This window comes from Sorex araneus, chromosome 9 (genome assembly GCF_027595985.1).
Source record: "Sorex araneus isolate mSorAra2 chromosome 9, mSorAra2.pri, whole genome shotgun sequence".
Lineage (NCBI taxonomy): Eukaryota > Metazoa > Chordata > Mammalia > Eulipotyphla > Soricidae > Sorex > Sorex araneus.
This window is the reverse complement of record NC_073310.1, coordinates 56,306,910-56,326,814: the sequence shown is the minus strand read 5'-3', so window position 1 is coordinate 56,326,814 and position 19,905 is coordinate 56,306,910. Positions and strand designations below refer to the sequence as shown.

At 45.9% G+C, this 19,905-nt stretch overlaps 1 protein-coding gene across 11 annotated transcripts in view; it reads left to right on the top strand.

Annotated features, from left to right (window-relative positions):
• Positions 1 to 19,905, top strand: part of KIAA1217 (KIAA1217 ortholog) — a 735,067-nt gene that overhangs the window by 661,773 nt on the left and 53,389 nt on the right. For 10 of the 11 annotated variants that reach the window (XM_055117899.1, XM_004605356.2, XM_055117898.1 and 7 more), the window contains one exon: positions 8,961 to 9,790. In XM_055117899.1, the coding sequence (XP_054973874.1) occupies positions 8,961 to 9,790 (830 nt within the window). Of the gene's footprint in view, positions 1 to 3,675; positions 3,841 to 8,960; positions 9,791 to 19,905 lie in introns of those variants that run through there. The other variant, XM_055117903.1, reaches the window with a different exon arrangement.

Genomic DNA, 19,905 nt, shown 5'->3' with positions numbered 1-19,905 from the left:
TGGCCATTTCCAGGCCATTCACTTGGGGACGGCCACCCCTGGCCTGTGTATTTCACTGGATTCTGAGGTCCATGAAACAAAAATGACAGCTGAAAGCTCTGTGCAGACAGCAAAGCACTAGATGATGTGCGTGTGTGTGTGTGTGTGCGCATGCACACGTGCGTGTGTGTCCACTTAAAATCTTTCCTAGAGGAAGAAATGCTATAAATAAATAATGCCCAGTATTAAATATTGCATAGTTTGTGTGGACAAGTTAAATAGGCATTTTGAGAACTGTCATGGAAAGAAAAATAAAGTCTAAGGCACTGAAAAGTGACTCTCAGGGTGACAGAGGTGACTTATTACCAACAATAAATCTAGATGCACGAACGGGGAGTAGTGCCCAGGAAAACAGCAGCCATCCAGTAAAGGGAAGGACAGAGGAGATGGAGATATGTCATGAAGAGTCGTTTGTACCATCTGCTACAAGTGGCAGAAAGATAGCCCTTTCGCAAACCAGCTCTTCTTCAGTACAAAAGGAAGCCTGTGCTTGGGTTGGATAACAGGAGAGTAACCCTCCAGAAGATTAAGAATCCATGAGAACAAGCATTTTTCTCTTATCTGTTACTGTCACACGACACAGTTACTGGGGGTGGCTTGGCCGGTGAATGATTTGTTTAACTTCTTTCTTCTCATCTGGACTGACCTTTCTCCTCACCCCTGGGCCTCGTGCGAAACCAGCCAGGCCTGCGATGGATGAATTCTACACAACTTGTCCACATGACTCCGAGAATAGCATTCAGCTAAAGTCTCGCCATAAGCTAACCTTCACTCCCCTGAGAATTCAGTCACGTTGGAAACAGTCTGTCTCCTGTCTGGGAGACACAGGATGAAATATGAACAGGTGAGCTCAGCCATCACTGATGAGCATTTGCCTTCACAACGCAGGCAACACCAACGTGACCTTCCTTACGGCCTCATCATCACTTCTTCATCCTGGGTCATCTTCGATTTTAGGCTTTACAGTTAGACTTAAATTTTCTTCTCTTAGCCTCGCCTGTATCAAATGTTATCCTCAAAGCCAGTAAAGAAATGAATAAGAAAGGGGAAAGAGAAATAAATTCCACAAGACTCTTAGCCCCACCAGAGCATAAAAATTATTTCCTGTTGAGGTAATGCTGAATATTTACAGCATGTCCTCTCTTAATGCTAACTCAAGAGAAATAAATTGCTTCCACTTTGCTAAGAGTTCCAGAGACAGGAAAAGGGGGTATGAATTCCAAGTGACAGGGAAGCATCATTTCACTAGACTGCCGCATGCCTGGCTGACCCCAGACTGAGGGGGATCCAGAGAAGCAGATCGTGGGCTGTCTGATTTAAACTGCCACATGCCTGGGGAACCCCAAACTGAGGTGAGTTAGCTCTCCCAAGTCAACTCTTAGGGGAGTTAGCTTGGGAGAGCCATTCTCTGGAGAAACCACTCAGGTGAGGCCCAGTTCTCTAAGTCACGTGATATTGTTCAGGAAATCAGCTTGGGCGGTGCCTGAGCTATTCTCCAGGGCCTTGGGGAACCGCACCCCATCTCTCCTGGGTGAGCCCTGTGCTTCTTACTAGAGAGCATGTAACTCATCCTGAATCACCACAACCAGTGGGCTGGCATTCTGACTCCTGACGTGGAGTTACCGATCCTGGGTCACGCAGCCCTCAGCCCACTGAAGCTCCGGTTCAGAACATTTTGAAAGTGAAAGGAAATTGAGATGAACGGAATTGGAGGGAATAGAGTGCAGTAAGGCATGGGGAGGGGTATTTTTCTCTCATCTGGTCCCCTCACATGCACGCCCACAGGCTCCACCAAAGGCCGCTTGCCTCTAATGTGACTGGTGAGAGACACAAATGCGATTTTATGGTAGCCATGGAGGTCCTCAGCACTCTGGAGGTAGAGGGAGGCAGTAACGTTAACCCCCAAGAGCATAAACGTAAATATTGTGGTCACCGTATCACCTCAATAATCATCAGCTAAAGTGGCTGAAGTGGCCCAAGCATTGGGTGTGGCCCACTTTACTGGACCATAGGGAGCACTGGGTGTGTCCACTTTTCAGGGTGGGGTACCGGTGACAGTGCCCTAACACCTCAGTTGGGTTCTCTCTTTCAAGTAGCTGTTGCTCGCGCAAACAGCAGGTGCCTTAGCCCAAGGAAGGCCCCGTCTCCTGCCACAGAACACGGTCTGTGGGGGTGTGATAAGGGCGCCATTGGGGCCCAACCAGATTAGGGACACACACACGCCCCTTTCCTGGAAGGTACTCATTTGACTCAAGAAACCAACCCTGCTGCGTGTCTGCTGGGTACGTCAGGGGCCTCTAGTGTGGATGCTTCTCCGCTCGCTCTGGCGAGAAGTAACAAACTGCAGTGATTCGGTGAAAAAACAAAAACAAAAAAATCCAAACAGGGGCTTTGGCATTCCTTCTGCGCTTGTTCCGACCTCTCCGGCGGCATCTGTTACAACCACTTCGTCCAAATAGTGTTGCTAATGAGACATTCTAGGAGGGTGCTGAGGTCATGCGCTCTCGCTGCCCCCCTTTAATAACCACAGGGCTTCTGAGGGCAGTCACTGGTCGTTCCGAGGGACTGGAGTGCTGACTGCGAGTGAACTTGAGAGACTCCCGGCATTCTTTTGGTCAGCCAGACCCATCTCCCCCAAGCCTTGCGATGTTTGCGAAGGGCACGGGTGGCCCAGAGCTGGTCCGTAGGGACACGGCGGGTGGGGGAACCTTGGGACCATGGAGGCCTCCAGCCTAGCGTTCTGAGCTTCTCGTTGTGGGATTCCCGCTTGGAGGAGAGCCTCCTTTCCGCTCTCTCCCCGGGGACTCAGAAAGGGTGATTCAACAGAGCCGACTGCCAGCTGAGGAAACGCTTCCTTTGGTTAGCAATGCGTTGCTACCTGTCCTCTTCCCGGGAGCCACACAAGCCACTTCTTGTCAGGAACCAAAGTCTCCTTGGGTCTGTGCCCTTGAACTGTGCAGGCCCCAGGAGGAGGGGTGGGGGGAGTCCTCTAGGGAGTTCCCTGTTCCGGGTTCTGACTGAGTGAGGGCAGAGGGCTCTGCTTTGCCTTTCTGGAAGCGCCTCTCAGCCTCTCGGCCTGACCTCAGCTGACCTTCCCTGCCTCTTTTTCCTCCTTCCAGGTACGTCTGTCTTTCTTCCAGCTGCTTGCCGGGCGCTGCGGAGCGACTCCCAGAGTTCAGCTTGGCTGGTTAATGAGCAAACTGCCTCCTTTGTCGCCCTCCTGGTCTCGCTCCTGTCCTGGGAATGTCTGAGGAACCAGGGAAAGGCTCAGATTTCTTTCACGCAGGTCTGGAGCCACAGGGGTCCTCGGGTCCTGGTGGACTCTGGGTTGACAGCGTTCTCCAGCGGGCCCTGCGCTGGCCTGGGGATTAGCAGAGGGGTCTTTCTGGGGCGAAGACTTCACCCAGCCCTGCCTGCGTCCTTCCTCGGAGTGTGTTTTCCGTGTAAGCGGTTGTTAAAGGACTGAATCAGCGGCGCGGTAGCCTGTGGTTGGCTGTGGGCTGAGGTTATTCGGTGACTAATCTCCAAGGGGAGGAGAAATGGGCTTATCATGAGGAGAGCCACTTAGCCATGCCGTGGCAGCTTCACTCAAGAGGCGGGGAACAGCCCGGAGGTCCTGACTGGCGCCTCAGCCACCCCGGCTGGGGGATGTTTTAGAATCTGGATTCTTTTTGGTGTCTTTTCTGGAGAGAAAGCTGAGGATTCCCACGGAGCCAGCAAACAAAGGACTAGCAGAGTCGGGAGCTGTGCCAATGTGCCTTTCCGCAGGGTTAGTTATTCAGGTGATTGCCTTAAGAAAAAGTAAGTGGCTTTCATTCTCGGAGGATGAACTCCCACCCCCTAAGATTTCCTTTCCCATTTTGTCCTCTTATTCTCCTTCCCTTATGTACGGTCTTGAGCGAGGGGTGTGTTTACAAGCCGGAGACTTGGAAAGGGTGGGGCTTGAGATCCAATAAATTATACAGTAAAAGTCCCTCTCGGCAAAAAATACTAGGAACCCAAATGCTCTTCAGATTTGATTACATGAGACAGTTTTCCAACGTGATGGAGAATCAGCATTTTTATGGGAATTTTTTTCCTCTGAAAACAATCCTTCAATTCCTCTGCCTGCCCCTCTGACTGATAACTCATGCTTTGCAGATCCCATGCTTTGCAGGCAGGAGGTCCAACTCCATCCCTGGCACGGCCTGTCCTCGCAGGACCACGGGGAGCAGCCCCTGGAGCACCGCTGGGTGTGGTCCAAAAAAACAATAAATAAATTTTTTTAAATAATTTTAAATCCCCTTTCTTACATGAAAGAAACTTCTAAATGAATGACATTTGATTTACCTTACCATGCTTGGAGGAAATGAAATCGAGATCTATGTTAGGATTCCTAACTTGAACTTCAGAGAATTCATTTGAAACTGGTCCAGATTGTTCCCGGTTCTTTAGCAAGCGCAAGCCAAAAACGGTCTGTTGTGCTGAGTCCTCTAGGCTGGGGCAGCAGCCCTCAGGCAGAGCAGGGTGTGGAGACTCGGAAAGAACTGCTGCTGCTGACAGGAACAGGGAGAATCCACAGGAGATGGTGGTAGCTGGGGCAGGAAGGGAAGTGCGCCAGCCGATGCTCCAGCAAACACATGAGGCAAAAGCCTGTCTCATCGCTTGCCAGCAAATCTAGCACAGGTAGAGGATCATTTTCTTCATCTCTTTAGACCTAAGAGCAAGCAAATAAGTACCCATGCTATATTCTGGTAAGATGTTCAAAGAAACTTTCTATGTTTGCGCTTTTTCTGGTTTCTTTCTTTTTTCTTTTTTTTTTTTTTGCTATAAAAGCAAATAACTTTTTGGTTTGGGAACCACATTTGGCAGTGCCCAGGAGCAACTCCTGATTTTGGGGGCGGGCCCAGGCAGTACTCAGGGTCAAACCCAGGGCTCCTGTGTGCAAAGCTTGCACTCCAGCCCTCTGAACCATCTCCCTGAACCGAAAGGGGGAAAAAAATGCATATAAAGACAGTCATGTTGCTGTTTTCTGGGGTAAAAGAGTCAATGGTGAGCACAATCGGATAGTTCTAATTTAGAGATTAGCTAATGAGAAATTAGGGGGCAAAAGAGATTTGCTGCTTGTGTAATGTGTGATTTGGGTAGCACTGTCATCCCGTTGTTAATCAATTTGCTCGGGCGGGCACCAGTAACGTCTCCATTGTGAGACTGTTGTTACTGTTTTTGGCATATCGAATACGCCACGGGTAACTTGCCAGGCTCAGCTGTGTGGGCAGAATACTCTCGGTAGCTTGCCAGGTTCTTTGAGAGGGATGGAGGAATCGAACCTGGGTCGGTCGTGTGCAAGGCAAATGCCCTATCTGCTATGCTATCTCTCCAGTTTGTGATTTGGGTATTGTGCCTATTAACTTTGAGGGGTTATTTGATAAATTTTATTGTTACAGTGTCAGGATGTGGTGTCCAGGGCCACCTCCTTCCCTTATGTGGGGTGTTTCTGGGGTTGAACTTTCAGCCCCACCCGCCCCATATGTATAAGGCAGGGGCTTACCCATTGAGCCACCCTCTGGGTTTCCTCTTCTTCTTTTTTATCTTTAACATGTAATATAATTTTTTCCCCAAAGGTCACATTGAGTGTTAGTGTAGGGAAACCCCAGGATATATTTAATGCCACTTCTTTACTCATCAGCCAGGAAAGAAAGAGAATCAGTCATGGAACATATCCTCGAAATTGTGTTGGCACTCTTTACTAGGTAAAGAAGCTAGTCTTGCTCACAGCCAAACCGAGTTAGCTCCCTGGCATAACATGGGATCCCCGAGCACTGATTCAGAAGTAGTCCCTGAGCACCTCCAAGTGCAGCTCAATATTTTTAACTAATTAACTGAAATGTCTTGGCAGGAAAGGGAAGGTGCCGATTTGCTATTTTGTTACTTGGGGGTCAGGAACTCCTGAATTACAATATTATCTGTAACCGGACAAGGAGGAAACAGAAAATAGACAGGATTAATCCTGGAGGCATTAAGGTTCATCCTAAGAAGTACTAAACATTGAAGAACTTTTAAATTAATAACAGTAATAGAAACAGACCATAGTAACTGTTGTTGGTTTCATCTCATCTGCTCTACGTTCCACATGATGCTTTTTCAACACTGTGCATGACTTCGCGGATGCCATAAATTGACCTGTGCATTTGTGTGGGTTGGTTACAGTTATCACCTTGTGCGGTCTGACTGTGTGGGAGGTGAGCTGTGGCTGGCTCAGCTGGTCCTGCTCCCATTTTGTAGCCCTGCTTGAGCTTAGCAGCAATTCAGACCTTTGCCTTACGCCCTGCCTCGTGGAAACAGGTGGGAGAGGTCTTTATTGGAGCGAATACTGATTGCACATCAGCTCCGGCTGTCTGGAAGAACAGGGTCATTGGGTACGTCACCACGGAGCGGTCTTGAAACGCCACCTGCTCTCGGCTGAGCCTCTACATTGTCTCGAGAGTGCTGGGTGATCCAGTGGACTGGAGCATGTGGCATGGACGCACCTGAGCCGCAATCTAAGCTGGAGGCATAGAGGCTAGGAAGGAGGCACGGAGTCCCAGGGGTGAGGACAACCTGAGGTGACCACAAATTCTCGTCAGTCGAGGAAGAACGTGCGAGTCTCTTGAGTATTGATGTGAGAGTCTCGGGGTGTGGGCCTACAGGAGAGAGAGGTAGAACAAATAAAGCTGTTATTGCCAGTGCGGTACCAGCATCCACTGGGCCTCCCCAAAATAATCAGTCCCCAAGGAGGCTGAGGGGCCAATTAGATAGTAGTCAGGTAATGTGCACACAAGGGGTGCTCTGGGTTGCTACCTATTTATACCCGACTTACCTTTTTAATTGGTCATTTTCCACCATAAAATGTAAATGTCTGGTCAGGCGTTCTCTTGGATTCTCCCAGAGACAAGATGAGGAGCCATGTGGGGGGCCCCAAGGGTGGGGTCTGTTCCCCTGCATCCTCGTCTGAGAACAAGGTGAATGTGCCAGTGTTCCCTCTCACAGGCCAAAACATGGGGGCTTGTTTAGAACTGTGTTCTAGAATAGCACTTGGTTCTTGGCAAGGGCTTGACTGATGGTGTTTACTAGAAGGATGAATTTACCAGAGAATCAGCATTTATCTGGGGCACTGGGTCTGTTTCATTTTCACCACCTCTCCCCTCTGTTTTCTTTCTCCCATGACCCACTCTAGGTATCTCTTGGCAGCTCATCCTGGTTCTCACCCATTTGAAACCACATCCTCTGTCCTCAGACCCTTTCCTTTAACCTCACCTGTCACCCCATTTTGTTCTCTGTCTTAGCCCAGGAGTCTGATGAGAAAGGAGGACCCTGGTGACAGTGTATATATAACTTGCAGTGTGGGCTTGGGCTGAGTCAAAACTGTCCAGCTCGTCCTTCACAGCCATTTGGAGAATCTCACTGAGCACCTCCATCTTGAACTTGAACTCCAACAAAACATACCAAGTCTTCATGTCCTGAAAGGATCATCAGATTTCTTGATTCCGCCCCTGGCTAAACACTGTACAGAAGATGCAGATTCTTTTCCTTTTTGAGCAGCTGCTGGATTCTTTTGTCATTGTTTCTTCTCAAGGAACTCTGATGAAAGCAGCAGGAGTCTCAGGCTCCTGGGGGGGTAATGATGGCCTAGAAGACCAGTGGTCTGGACAGAAAGTGCCAGCTCATGACCCTCCCGCACTGGCTCTGCCTTCCACCTCTGAGGATGGACTGTCAGGATTCTTACTCCTCACCATGCCTGACTTCATTCCATTCCTGTCCTTCCTTGTCTTCCTCACTAGGAGTCTTGCCTCTACCACTTTCATCTCCCAGACCATGACGTTCTCCTGCTCTCTCTGTGCTTTTTTTTTTATTGGCTTCCCATAAGCCAATGATGAAAAATAAAACTTTTGTCCAGGTTTTCCTCCCTTTAAGCCACATTCCATTATTGCAATAGCTTGGAGGAATTTGGGAAGGATTTATTCTTAAGTCATACATAGCATTGCCAAGGGTTATTCCTGGCTCAGTGCTCAGAGGTGATCCCTGGCATGTCCAAGGAACTTTCCATATGTGGTGCCAGGAATTGAACCCTTGTCAATCTCATGCAATGCCAACCCCCTAACCCCTGAACTATCTCTCTGGCCCCAGCTTGGAAAAATGGAAATGATGCATACTCATTGTCTAAGAATAATGCTAGAAAAAAATGTTACAGGGCAAATTTTAGAAGAGCTAACTTCAGCACTTTGGTACACCAATGGAGAGTCTCTAAGAAACAATGACCTCAAAATTTAAACCATTATAGGGTGTTTTGCTCAAACCTCACAATGCTGAGGCCTCACTGAAGACGTGATGTTCCATGGGGTTGCTGAAACAGATACTGCAAACTTAGTGGTTCAAGCATCACATTTATCTACCAGTTGTTTAGGTCAGAAATCCAAAGCAGGTTTCCTGAGGATAATATCAAGGTAACAGCATGGTCTTCCTGCCTCTGGAAAAGAAGCTATTTCCTTGCCTTTCCCAGCTTTTAGATGCTGACCAGATTCCTTGGCTTTTGGCCGCTTCCTCTTAAAGTTAGGAATGTACCATCTTTAAGTTTTTCTACTTGTCTCTGTCTGGATGCTTTCCTTGACTCACCACTTACCTCCCTCTCTCACATGTACTCATCTTTCTGATTGTACTGGGTTTTCCTGAATAATCCCGGATAATCTCCTCCATCTTAGCATCCTTAAAAAGGAATACCTGCATAGTCCCTCTTTGGCATATCCTGCTTTCAAGGATGAGGTGAGGGGCTCTCACCCGGATGGACCATTCATTATTCTTAAGTCATGCAGGAAGCCTGACTTCTGCATGCGGGAAGCCTCAAGGTCTCCCCTAACGTGAAGAGCAGCATCATTTTTCTCATTTTTTTCTCCTTCCATTTTCAGATGCAGCGAGACATCACTTATGCAAGAGGCGATGGCATTGCCTCTCGGCCAGGATCCGCAGCACATCCATCCCATGTCATTCCTAACTCCCCGCCCTCCACTCCTGTGCCCCATTCCATGCCTCCGTCCCCATCCAGAATTCCCTACGGGGGCTCTCGCACCATGGTGATTCCGGGCAACGCCACGATCCCCAGGGACAGACTCTCCAGCCTCCCAGTCTCCAGATCCATCTCACCCAGCCCCAGCGCCATCTTGGAAAGAAGAGACGTGAAGCCCGATGAAGACATGAGTGGCAAGAACATCGCCCTGTACCGCAACGAGGGTTTCTACGCCGACCCTTACCTGTATCACGAAGGACGGATGAGCATCGCCTCTTCCCATGGCGGCCACCCGCTGGATGTGCCCGATCACATCATTGCCTACCACCGCACGGCCATTCGCTCAGCAAGCGCTTACTGCAACCCCTCTCTGCAAGCAGAAATGCACATGGAGCAGTCGCTGTACAGACAGAAACCAAGGAAGTTTCCGGATAGCCACTTACCTACTTTGGGCTCCAAGACGCCGCCTGCCTCTCCTCACCGGGTCAGTGACCTGCGGATGGTAGACATGCATGCCCACCATAATGCCCACGGCCCTCCCCACACCTTGCAGCCAGACCGGGCCTCCCCCAGCCGCCAGACTTTCAAAAAGGAGCCGGGCACCTTGGTGTATATTGAAAAGCCACGTGCCGCACCAGGACTCTCCGGCCTCGTAGACCTTGGGCCACCTCTAGTGGAAAAGCAAGTGTTTGCTTACAGCACCGCCACCATACCCAAAGACAGAGAGACCAGGTAAGCTGGGTCCTGGGAGGTGCTGTGCGTCTGTGTGTTGTTGGAGGCTGCTCAGCACACAGGTCAGACCAAGAGGCCAGATGGTGGCCGGATGTCAAGCGTGGGGTGCCAACAGTTTCTGAAAGAAAGTGAGGCAGGGCAATGTCCATGGGTTGATGGGACAGTCACAGCTGTGGTTGGTGGACCACTGGAGGGAGCGTCGTTAAGTGTGTCTGAAAAGTGGGAAGAAGGTAATGATTAGCCAAAACCACCAGGCAACTCAATGAAAGATGGCAGCCATTGATCCACCACTGAGAACAGGAGGGGTGGGTTCAGGTGTGAGCTGCTTGAAGTGACACCTTGAGTTTTCCTTTGTGACAGGCGATTTTGTTTTCTTATCTAGTTTTGGGACGTGAATGCAAAGACTGCGTCACCATCTGTCATCTCTGGTGATAAAATAACATGCATTTGCATAAAAAGAGCTTGGTGTAGACTTAATACTTGTTCTGGAGTGGTACTGAGATGGCAGAATGTTTCTAGTGAATAAGACATTTGAGATACATAAATATCTTTTTTAATAGACATATTGTTAGAGTTTACCCATCCCAAACCTTCCTACTCCCTCTTGAAAAACTCTCCCAACTATTGAGTAATAGAAAAACTGTGTATGATGAACATTTCTCTAGAATTAGGTGGTTGAAGAAAGTCAACATAATAATCATAATAAAAAATCTAATAAAAAAATAAATCCGGCTGGAGCAATAGTCCAGTAGGGAGAGCATTTATCTTCCAGGTTCAATCCCACATCTGTATGGTTCCCCAAGCCCCACCAGGAGTGATTTCTGAATATAGAGCCAGGAGTAACCCCTGAGCATCTCCGGGTGTGACCTGAAAGAGAAAAAAAAAATTTTCATCCAAAAGGGATTATCGGGGTTAAGCATTTTGCCAGTTGTCCGTCAAGGAATTCAGCAGGGGTGTAAAAAGTAAGATCCAGCTATTTCATCACAACCTTCGTTCCCTACTCCTCATCAAAAATGCTACTATTCCTTGATAGCTTCAAATACAGTACAGGGCAAAAACTTCTAAAAAGATCAAGGTGGAGGTGGAATGTGAATTATTTTATGTTTTCATATTCAAAGCCAGAACTCTGACTTCATGAGTAGAATTTATCCTGAAAGGGTCATTCCTTCTTACCCAGCTGAAAGATTTCAGGAGAACCTGGAGAGAAAATGAAAATGGGAGTTGGGGGATCATCTATGGAACAATGAATTCTAATCCTCTCTAATCAATAGTTGTAATGACATGCTTAATTATGTAGGCATAAGAAAACTGAGGATTGAGAGAAAGTATTCATCACCATATTTCACCGTATTTCCTGTAAGAAATTCAATTCTAAGAAACAGAATAGGCCTGGAGAGGGGAGGCAGCTGAGGGGTGCGGTACCAACCCTGGGGCTCATTAGCACAAAGCAATGCTGGGGAAACCTCCTAAGACAGGCTGGAAGCACATGCCCTGGGCCTTTCCTGGAAAGTGCATTCACGAGGGTGCTGGTTAGAAATGTGTGTTATTGAGAAGAGTGGGATGAGAGTGCTAAGAGTTTAGTTCCAGAAATAATAGAAGTAATAATGAGGGACAGAATCCATCCTCCTTGCCTTCCCAGTCACCCCATGCTGGCCCACCTGTGGACAGGAGAGGGCTGAGATTGTGTGTGATTCTGCTAAGCCCATTGGGATCCATTCATTTTCCCCATGCTGGATTCTGGATTGTCTCTCTGTCTCTCTCTGTCTCTCTGTCTCTGTCTCTGTCTCTCTCTCTCTCTCTCTCTCTCTCTCACACACACACACACACACACACACACACACACACCATTCTACTTATAGAATCACATCACGATTACATTTTGACCAGGGATGTGTCTATTTCTTCCGTTGGACCCCGTTCATCCGTGCATGCTGATCCACCCCCTATCAGTTCCAAATACCATCGAACCCAGCTTTTCATGTGACTTGCTGTGGAAGAAGGTAAAACAGAGGACCCCTCTATACATTGCATCTTCTCTCTTTTGTTCCCTGATCAAAGTGTTATCAAATTTGGCTGCGGCAGCATCCATATTCTCTCAAGGTCTCTGCTTCCTCTTTAAAAAAATAGTTTTTCCAGCCTCAGGGAATTCCATTCCACCCAAGCTGAAAAAAAAAATCTATGGCTTTTCCTTTTCATAAGGTAGAAACCCTTTTTAGAAAATCCAAATGATTTTAATTCAGGAATACCAAGTATTAATAAAGTTGATGTAAAAGATTCACTTTCACCTAAAACACAGTCATTATCATCGGTACCACATTCTGATTTAGCATTATTGTAATATGAATGTAATTGTACATTTTCACATTTCCCATAATGTGAAATCGCAGGGGAAGAATTTTGTCTCACACATATTGCTACGGTGATTCTTACCTCTTATCAACTCATGTCTAGAGGGAGGAATTCAAGTGTGGTAGATTCATGAGCTGGCTAGAGTCTGTTTTCCAGTGTGCAGCTCTTTCTCTCTCTCTCTCTCTCTCTCTCTCTCTCTCTCTCTCTCTCTCTCACACACACACACACACACACACACACACATACACACACACCCCACTCTATTTATAGAATCACAATTACCAAAAGTTCAAACATCCTTAATCCCTGCTAACTCAACAGAGGCCCATGATTCAAGTGTATATCCAGTAATTCCCTGAACAAAGCATTTGAAGTACGAAAATGTTGCTCTTTGCTCTCCTGCCCATCACTCCGTTGCTACCAGGGCAGGTTAGAATAGGAGGCAACTTGAAATGTGCCATACTTCTTCAATTCTGATTCTGAATGTTTTTTAAAAAGTGCTGCCCAGACTGAAATGTGATAAAACTGGATAGGATTGGAAGAGGAAGACCCCCACCTAACAGGGCCTTTTCCACACCGGAAAGCCTGTAAAGGCTTAGGCTCACACTATCTTAGGTCATTTCCATACATTATACAAAGCCATCTTCATGACAGCCCTGGGAACTATATACTATCCTCACCACTATTTCACAATTGCCAAAACATACTCAGAGAGTCGAGGTTAACTTGCTCAAGATCCCAAAGCCAGTAACTGGCCGAGCATCCTGATTCATTTTGTACCACTGCACAGTATTTCGCCTGGTAAGTGAGAACTCTGAGCACCTGCACCCAGCAGAAAAGTGAGTTAAAGAGTGAATTCTGAGAAATTCAACTAAGAAGGCTTCAAAAATTGTTTCAGAACTAGATGCTCAGTAATTGCTCCTAAAGGATATTTACGGTCATAAACATGAGAGAATTTTCATAATTATGCTGCTAAATATGTACATGCCATTTAAAATATAACTGTCCTCACTAGTATATTAGCACAATTATACAGAAATAGGGAATGGAAGAAGAGAATATTTGGGGAAGATTCTTCTTCCTAAAAAACGGATGTGCAAACTATGTCAAAGAAAAAATTTTCAAAAGCAAGAATACCTAAACAATTACCAAAGCACAAAAATTTATAGTCCATTACCTCACCCATCTTGTGATGTTATTTTGGAAATACATCATCAGTATTAAGTGTTTTTAAAGAGTCTTCGGCCCCTAAAAGTCTCACTGTCTAAAAGTCTGCATGGGTACAGGCTGTTCCTATAGAGCCCAACCATCTTCTGCCACAATTTCATAATATTAAAAAGCAAATAAATCTCTAAGAGCACTTTTTATAGAAAACTCGCCAGTAAAAGTTTACATCTAAGAAATGCAACTACAATACCACAGGAGGGAGACTGAGAAACCCAGGCGATGCTTTTCTGGGGGCACTGCTGGATTCTTACATGTTTCAGCAGAACTCTTCAACAAAATAAGCCGCATAGCCGCAGGATGTTCAAAAACCAGAGAGAAAGATCCTTTCTTTTCCTTCAGTACTGGGGAAACGTCCAGTGGCAACTTTTTTTTCCCTAAAGAAAACATGATTTTTATAAGCAATCTATGGACTTGAAAATGAAGACAGAGGACATTCATTTTGGTTCTTGGATTGAGTCCTGTTTTTTGACCCCCAAGATCTGGCATCTCTTTCCTTTGTGAAGATGATTTCAACATCTTGACTTTCTGGACATTGTGTCAGGTTTCGTGGAGATGATCTGGAAGCAATAGGCTGTCTCTCAAACTGTAATAGAGGTTGCCAGGGTACCTCTCCCTTCACTGCGGACCATGGAACAGAGGAACTATGGCAAGCTCCTTGAACACTCGGGACTCCAATTTGCATATCTCTTAGAAGATGATCACAAGTGACTGGGTAGCATGTCCTTTGAGCAGAGGTCCCGGGAAGAGAGTGTGCTCATGTGGCTGTGAGGAGTGTCCAGGACAGTGTTGTGTGACTGATGACTTCATGCACAAGGCCCTCTTCCCCTCATTATTTGATGACTTCATCAAATTGCATCATTATTCCTCTTCATGGCACATGAAGAAGTCCTTAAAATCTGTTGCATCCCAGGCATTTGTGTTTTGCTATTTCCTATTGAGAGATTAGATCATCTAACGGCAAATGTCTTTCTGCGCTCAGAATGCCGGCATGCTCACTGCAAAGTGACTAATGGCTCTCCTTCCAAATGTGTAACAGATTTCTTCCTAATGCCTTGATTTTAGGACACACTGAACTTAAACTAAGATCATATTTTTATACTGTTCTGTACCTAGAGGGGCTAAGTTGAACAAGCTAGTCCAGAATCCTCATTGGAGCTTTGTGCCCTACCTAGGCATCTGTGTCTGGATATGATTTTTGAAGTTAGCTTACGATTCCATACCCTTGGAGTCAGAATCTTTGATTTTGACCACCTGGAGAAGGATGGATGAAGGAAATTTCATGGCTAGGAGGAAGCCCACATGCTAACAAGTTTATGTCTTGTCTTAATCATTTTACATCATTTTCTCACCTTATGAGAACTAAATTTTGTTGGGAGCACAATGGGTAGGATGGATCCTTGGCTTAACAATGGACTAGGTGAAAGTCTAAATTCAGATCAAGTTCATTTTGACTACAGGCCTTAGAAGATTTTATCAATGAGTCTAGAGAAGGAATTCTAAATAACTGGGAAAAAATGTTCAATTCTTTTCTCTTTTATCTGATGTATAGTTAAAAGTGAGCTACATCTGAAATAGGCTATGTGAGGTCAGAACCATAGGAGAGCAGGTTGGAGACTTGCCTTGAATGCAGTGACCTGAGCTGGATTCCAGGCATCCCATACCGTGCTCTGAGACCCACCTGGAGTCCCAGAGCACAGAGGCAGGAGAAAGCCCTGAACAGTGTTGGGTGTGGCCCTGGAACAAACAAAAACCGAAGCACTGAAATTTGGGGTTTTTCTAGAACAAGAATTGCTAGCATCTTCAGTATTGATAGTTGTTGGGGCCAGATCATTGATGCACTGGGTCTCTCTAAAACATTCTAGAATGTTCATTGGCATCTTCTGCCTGAAATCCACTTGGTAGCAATGTCAGCTCACCACCCCACCACCACCTCCACATACACATACACACACACATAGACACTCACAAACACACACACACACACACACACACACTCACACACTCACATGTGTTCCTTTCATGCCGTCTGAGATGTTTCCAGCATTGTCAGGAGGCAAAATATCGTGATTAAGAAGCATCACTCTAATTCAAATCTGGATTTTTCTCCTTAATAATGTGGAGAAATAAAATAACTCCCTAGAGTTAAAGAATATAAATTGTAACTTATTAAAAACAGGAATCTTGATCATAATTACTTCAGTCCTGCCCTTTATCTTTGTAAAACAACTTCCTTATTGTTAAAATTTGCCATTGTTCCTTCCATGCAGTCAGCCTGCCACCAACAACTTATTAAGATGCAGTAACAGGCAGGGTTTCAGATGGCCTCCTGGGTTTCTAGTGAGACTGGAGAGTTCAAATCCCCAGTTCCAACACTTGTAAACAGTAGGTTGTGGTGGGGGGCAACCTTTGATAACCTTTTGCTCTGGTGTTCCTGTCAGTTTTCATCTATAAATTAGAGAAGGATGGAGCCACCCATTATTTTAAGTGCCTCAGGTTGTGGTTGGCATAGCTTAGTGCCTAGAGGGTCCCGAGCTTGAGCAAAGCATTCTGTTAAACGCTTCTGAACAGAGACTAATACACAAAGGTGTTATAGACCAAGGAATCTACCTGAAGAAGTAGGAAACCCATTACTTTTTGTTGTCATACCTTGGTTTATAATATTCCAGTCTAAATAGAACATTATAATGGACATCTCTATATGGTACAACATGACCACTACCTCCCTTTGCCATTCTTACCCACCCCCCCAACCCTTGCTTCTTCTTATAGCCACCAATACGTTCTTTGTATCTAAGAGGCTGTTTGTTTTGTTGATTTGTGTGCAACATATGAGTGACGTCATATGATACTTAGTTTTCTCTGACCTCGTTCACTTAGCACAGCACCCTCAAGGTTCACCTACATGTCACAATTCTTCAGATTTAATTCTTTTCTATCACTGAGTAGTATTCCTTGGAGTAGAGTATGTGTATGTGTGAATATTGTATATCCTGATCTATCCTTTCATTAATAGGCATTTAGTTTGTTTTCATATTGTGGTAGTTGTTAAGTATTCGTGCAGTGAATGTAGCGGTGCCAAGATCTTTTGGAATTAGTGTGCATATTTACTTGTATCAAAACCCAGAGGTGGATCTTAAGGTATACCTCTGGTCTTAATTTTTTTAGTTGTCTCCATACTATTTGCCGTAATGGCTACAGTAGCTTATAGTCCCAGTAACACTATACAAGATTTCCCTTTGGGAAAAAATTTTTTAAATATAATACCAGGAGGAACATAAATCAGGAGGAGGTTGTGTAGGAGAGAGTTAAACTAAGTGTGAACAGAGAATAAAATTAGCTGGGCTTCAAGATCCAAATTAGGATGTTTGGGATATCAAAGGCACTTCTTAAATTCACTTTAGGAGATAGGATGGCACTATTTCTTTGGTTCAGAAGCAAAAAAAAAAAAAAAATCAAGCCAGGATTAGGGCATCAATTTAAGATTGCACCTGAGGTCTGTGATTGATGAGAAAGCCACCCAACCAGTTATAGTTGAAATAATTAGGTTTTCTGTTTTGATGCCTAATATTGCCTAAATGATTCAGCTCTTGTCTGAACTGCATTTTCAGGTAGCTCTAATTAGCGATCAATAAAGGTTTATCGAGCTCCTCTTATGTGCTTAGCAGGGGACTGAATGCTTTGCAGGATACAAAGTAACTTACATGTGGTCCCCACATGCTGGGAATATAAACAAGGAAGAGAGCAGTCATAAACCTTAAAATGTAATATAGACGTAGAAGCTCTGCAGTGGTTAAGGATGGGAAACTTAGGGACTCTCAGCACTCCACTGCATAGCTCTTTTGCAGAAGCAACCACAACAATAAGATTTGATTCCCGGGTGATGCTCCAGGGTGCTCTTCTTGTCCCCTTGAGAGTGATAATGTCTTCTAGTTTAGCAGAAATATAGAAGACAGGGACTGGGTCTCTCCCAGAGGCTGGAGTTTTATGGATATGTCGGGAGATGGAGTTTGGGAGCGGGAGGGTGCCGTTCCAACATCCCTAAATTCAGTTGGAAAGTCAGGACACGTTCTCCTTACAAACAACGAGGAACAATGATAGGACTAATAATACACTGTAGGTTAAAGAGGCTGCTGCAGGCCAGCTGGAAACCCAACCATGTATTCCAAGTGTGAAGCAATGAAAGGACAAGTAAACATTTTAGTTCCGAGGCTATCAAAATTTGGGGACTGCTTGTACATAATTAATCCCAAAGAAGCAATTGTGATGGTAATGGCTATGAATTCAAAGGAGGGAGCACTTCTCCCCACTCATTCTGGCCGGGGATCATTCCTGGTAATGTCAGGATGAACGCTAACAGAACAGATGTGTCAGGGCCAGAGTGACAATACAGCATGTAGGGCATTGACTTGCATGCCCAGGTTAATCTAGGTTCAATCCCCAGCACCCCATATGGTGCCCTGAACTGGCAGGTATGATCCCTGAGCTGAGTTCAGAGTCAGTAGTAAGCTGAGTATTTTCAATTGTGGCCCCCCCCAAAAAAAAGAAGGGATATGTACCATGAAAAAGGATGAAGATTTAGAAGACAGTCTGATCTTTAATCCAAACATGTTTTACAGTGATGCTGCATTAAAAGTGACATCATCTGGATATGATTTTTACAAATCTTCAAAGTCAAATAGTGAAATATTGAATTATTATGCATGGATAGATATTAATGGCTATTTTTTATTCAATAAAATATTGAATTATTATGCATAGAGAGATACAAATGGCTATAATGGTTATATTTCGGAGTCACTCCTAGCACAACAGCTCTTTGATAAATGTGGTACTTGAGCAGCTAGCAAATGTATGAAGAGCCTCTTACTCTTACACAAGGAATATTCTACCAGAGGAGGGCCAGGGATGCGGCTCTCAGAAGTAGAACAGATAACCTGCATGTGTGAGGTTGTGGGTTTAATTATGTTCCTGGAACCTAACTAAAAGGGGGATCCAGAGATGGCCAAAGCATGTGGCCAACCGGGATTTGATCCCCAGCATTGCATATGGAGCACTGCCAGGAGTGACCCCTGAGCACAGCCAGGTGTGGCCCAAACAATAACAACAGCAAAAATTTAATCAAGGCCAGAGAGATGGTTCAGTGAACTGTAATGCCGGTTTGCACGCATGGTCCCCTAAGCACTACCAAGAATGACCACCAAGCACCAAGCTGGGAGTAGCACTTGCCAGATGTGGCCCCAAAGGAAGAAATGAACAGTGAAGTGACTGTCACAAAAATCAATTGCTGCAAAGAAGTCATCATGTGTCACTCATTAGAGGACATTAAATGCACCCTGGATGTGCTTTGAATATTCACAAGGTGCTGCTGTCAGTCATATTTGCCTTCCAGCTGACAACAGAAGCAAGCAGAGTGACCTAAATCCCGTGAGATGCCTCTAAGCCCCTTTTCTTGCCCACTGACACCTCTTTCCTCAATGAAAAGAAATAATCCAAAGAGAGGAATCAGTGATGGCTACTGGCTTCTTTAGTGTTGGTGGGGTGGTTCATCAGCATGACCATGCCAGCCTGTGATGAGGACTCAACCGTCCTGTGGCCCCACAGCTGGATTGCCCTGGACCCCTGTGATATTGGGGTCATGTGTTAGCACCTCTTGTGAGAGCTCCCCGGGAGGGCCAAGATCACGGACATGACATGTTCCCATAATGGAATTTTGGGCTTGAGTTTCCATGAGCAAGGAGCATCAAAGAAGAGTCAACATTGATTGAGCCTCCAGTCAAACTTTCCAGAATGGCAGGCTGGGGAAATGGTACAGAGGCTGGGGGGGTCTTCTCTGTATGCCAGGGGCCTCGGTTCCAACCCCAGCACAATAGAAGCCCTCACCCACCCAATCACCTCCATGAACCACCCTCAAGCTCAGAAGAGGGTGTAATCCTGGAGCACTGCTGGATGTGACACCACCTCCTTGCCACTAAAAATATCTATCAGACCTACAGTTTTGGAGATGACTCAAGGGACTGTAGCAGATGCCCTGCATGGGGGAGCCCAGCTCCATGCCCGGCACCCCATGGTTCCCTGAGCAGCACTGGGAATGAGCCCCCAAATTGAACATCTGAGAAGTCTGTATTGGCCGCTACCTTGGTGCCGGGCTAGCGGTGATAACTCCTCTCCCTCACATACTCCTTCAGACCCGGGCAATCACAGAAACTCTGTCATTCATCAAATCCAGACTTCAGAGGAGTGAGCACGGGAGACTTCCTGAAGTTCCCACAGCCCGTCGAGTCCAATTTGTGGCATCTGTCCTTTATTCCTTCTCTAGACCACGCATCCCTGCGGCCTCCCACCAGCTCCGACATCTAAGGAGGCCATATGAACAGAACAGAGAAACATGTTGGAGGGAAGGCCTAAGAAGTATCTTCCTTCTATTTCCTAAGCTGTTGTGTTATTTACTCACGTCCACCATTCAGTTTCATAAATCAAAAGCAGGTAGGAGTGGGGTGCATAGTTCCACATGGGAGCCCCTCCTGGGTCATCTCACCCCA